This window comes from Pteropus vampyrus, unplaced genomic scaffold (genome assembly GCF_000151845.1).
Source record: "Pteropus vampyrus isolate Shadow unplaced genomic scaffold, Pvam_2.0 Scaffold172, whole genome shotgun sequence".
In the NCBI taxonomy this organism is placed as follows: domain Eukaryota; kingdom Metazoa; phylum Chordata; class Mammalia; order Chiroptera; family Pteropodidae; genus Pteropus; species Pteropus vampyrus.
This window is the reverse complement of record NW_011888953.1, coordinates 2,781,648-2,785,075: the sequence shown is the minus strand read 5'-3', so window position 1 is coordinate 2,785,075 and position 3,428 is coordinate 2,781,648. Positions and strand designations below refer to the sequence as shown.

General features: G+C 42.1%; 1 protein-coding gene across 1 annotated transcript in view; it reads left to right on the top strand.

Annotated features, from left to right (window-relative positions):
- OSMR (oncostatin M receptor) overlaps positions 1–3,428 on the top strand; it is a 43,564-nt gene that overhangs the window by 29,722 nt on the left and 10,414 nt on the right. The window contains exons 10-12 of the mRNA XM_011370707.2: positions 29–251; positions 1,554–1,733; positions 2,811–2,915. Coding sequence (XP_011369009.1) covers positions 29–251; positions 1,554–1,733; positions 2,811–2,915 — 508 coding nt within the window. The remainder of the gene's footprint in view (positions 1–28; positions 252–1,553; positions 1,734–2,810; positions 2,916–3,428) is intronic.

The following is a 3,428-nucleotide window of genomic DNA, read 5'->3' as shown; positions in this document are numbered from 1 at the left end:
TTTTGAAATGATTATCAATTTTTTTCAGCCACTGTCAAAATTGCATGCTGGTGGGAAGATTCTATTTTATAATGTAGTTATAGAAAATCTAGAGAGACCATCCAGTTTAAAGCTCCTCTCCATTCCCGCTCCGGCCAATGGCACAGAACTAACCCTCGACCAAGGCTCTTACCAAATCTACGTCACAGCTAATAACAGTATGGGCACTTCTCCCACTTCTGTAATTGTCATCTCTAGAGACTCTGGAAGCGGTGAGTTACATCTTGTTTATTTTTATTCTCTAGGAAAATGTTGATAATGTGATTAGGTAGAGATGCATAAATTGGAAAGACAACAACTTGGGGGGACAAAATGTCTGGCTTCCAAACAGTGTTCGTCATTTTCTTTTGGTCCGAGTGTGTCAGTGGGTTTCCTGGGACAGTCCCCCTCAGTGTGGGAAGAATGAGATTTCAGCCATCAGTCAGGACATTTCTGCCCTGGGGACTCTTTAACAAACTTGGGAAATTATCTCAAACTTACCGAAGTAAATGAAACACCAACAAACTTAACTGAGAGATAGAGTACGTATGAATGTGGCAAATGAAGTAAGAGTTGCATTTACTATATTGTAAAAAATTTTGTCACTCATTGCCCCCTGTGAAGGGCCCAGGAACATTTCCAGAGATCATCTCAAGAGGGACTTTGCCAAAGCTGTAGAATAAAAGGTGGCAGCTGGCTAGGCTAGTCCCTTAGCCTGTGGAAGAGCAGATGAGGTGGAAATGACCTGGCACATAAAATCAGTAGTCATATTAACTTCCTCGCTGGGAGAGCTGTAAAGAGTCTGTATACACTAAACCCCTGCAGAACACCTTATGAGACAATGCACACCTGAACATCATACAACTGACACTCCAAGGTCATTCATGAACCTTGCAATAATGTCACCTTTCAGTTGCTGCTGTTACATTTTTCAGACCTTGCTTATGGGGTTATAACATCTCAGAAACAGTAGTTAGTTCGGGAGCAGCCAGCATGATGTGAGCTGAGTTATCTGTTCATTACATAGTCATTTTTTGAAAGCAAATCAAGTACCAGACATGGTTTTAGGTCAAGGGTCAGCAACTTTTTGGTAAAGGGGCTGATAGTATTTGCGGCTTTGCAGGTCATACAGTCACCACTACATAGTCAAATTCTTTGTTTGTTTGGGTTTTTTATAAGTTTTTAAAAATCTTAAAACCATTCTTAGCTCAAGGGTCCTATAAAAAGAAGCCTCCGAGTCTGGAGCTGTCCTGCGGGCAGTAGTTTGCTGACCCGTGTTCTAGGTGCTGCGGCACCTAGGTTGGGTGTCGGGGTCGGGACAGGGGCATCTGCAGGGTGGGTGTGAATATTTAGTGGGAAGCGAGAGGCAGGAAAACACCTATGAAAACATCCCACCCGCCACCCCAAGCCCCTGCAGTGACTGAAGTGGTGGGAATCTGGTTGGATACACTGCATGTTCAAGTTTATTCTTTAAATACTTTTACAAAATGTTCAATTAATTAAATCTGGAACATTGCCCTATTTGTAATGTACAGAAGAGGTTAAAGAAGGAAGAGTTCAAGGCACAGAGGATGGGTTCTTTATGTCTTGGAAACCCCAGTCTGGAGATGCCATAGGCTACGTCGTGGACTGGTGTGACCGTCCCCGGGACCAGGCCTGTGACCTCCAGTGGGAAAACCTGGGTCCCAAGACCACAAGCACCATCATTAGCTCAGGTAAGAAGAACCTTCCATATTACCTCTTGCTCCATCCACCTTGCAGCAGGTTCAACAAAGATGTCTGGACCATCTCGAAGATACTTTGTAATAAATTCATAAAATTTGAAATTAGAAATCAAGCATGGGTGCTAGGATTTCAAATTTTGCAATGATATGGCCTGAGATTCGACTTTAAATCTACTTTGACAGAGGAAATCTGGACCTCAGGCTGGGATAGGGTTTTGCTATTTTCATGAATTTGTTCCTCTTAATTAGTGGTCTCAAATGAATGACAGAGGACATTCTAACGGTTGTCCAGAGAGCTTTTACAAAAGCAAAGAAGTCTATGGATTTGGGAGGCGTTTAGGACATAGCATCGATGAGAGTAGGTCATCAACTCCTTCAATTTCAATGGAACGTGTAGAACTTGATCTCTTAACCTTGCACATTGGATTTGTTATTTCAAGACTGCTCTTTTAGCACAATCAAAGGAGCCTAGGTTTGTGGCTTGAGCCGGGGCGGGGGCAGGAGTGGGGGGGGTGTGGGCCTGGTGGCGCCATCTGCTGGGATCACGATAAAGACGTGGGAATTAATCTGGGTCCAGAGAGTGAGAGAGGCCCTCGGAGAGCATTCAGTTGTCCTTGGGTGAGGAGGGTCAGCAGCATGGCGAGCGCTGCAGGTGGATTGCAGAGGTGAGGTGTGAGGGGAAAGTGAGGAAGTGGAAGCAAATCCTTCCAGACATGTGGCTTTCACGGGCAGAGAGAAGCCAAGTCACTGGAGGGGGATTTGGAGTCAAAGGAGAATTTAAAATGGTTTTCTCTGTCTGGTTGAATTCTGCACCAATTTCCTGTATGGGGATAAGGGCGTGTTTGAGAGCTCTTCCTGGAGAGGACGATGTAAGAGACAGTCCCCACGGGCTTCCTCAGAAACAATGGAGGACCCCAGGGCTCAGCAGAAGGTGGGAAGAAGGTGGAGATGAAGGGCAGAAACCTCAAGAAGGAAATTATTAAAGGGACAAATATTCAGTTTTCCTTTTCAGAAGTAAAGAAAATGTCCTTCTGTGTTATGGAAATTCTGTTGACTTTTCTTCTCTAGATGCCTTTAGACCAGGAGTCCGGTACAACTTCAGAATTTATGGCATATCTACAAAAAAGATTGCTTATTTGTTAGAGAGGAAAACAGGATACTCCAAGGAACTGGGTAAGTTTAAAGCATTTCATGTGTTCATGGCAGACTTGCTCAGAATAATCCAGACACTCTTAGCTTTGGGTTTAGGAAAATGTCAATACCATTTCTAATTTTCAGTGTCCCACTTATTCTGATAATAATAAGTGTTTATAATAAGGGTTTAAAAATTACTTTTAATCCTACAAATGTAAAACATTTTCATTAAAGACAATTTATAAAATGTTATGCAAAAGAAGACAAAATCATTGCTAATTTTACCACTCAAAGGCAGACTTCCAGAGTTAATATTTTATGTTTATCCAGGTATTCCTTTTTCTGTACAGATACACTTTTAAATAAACATGGGATCTTACTCTATGCAATGCCTTTTTGACTTATGTCACTAAATGTTATTTGCGTATATCATTTTTATGACTGCAAAATACCTCATCATTTGCTTATGTCAAATCGCCTATTGTTGGACAGTTAGGATGATTACAGTGTTTTTCAACTAAAAACTATAAAATTCACCTTCAGGTATCTTGC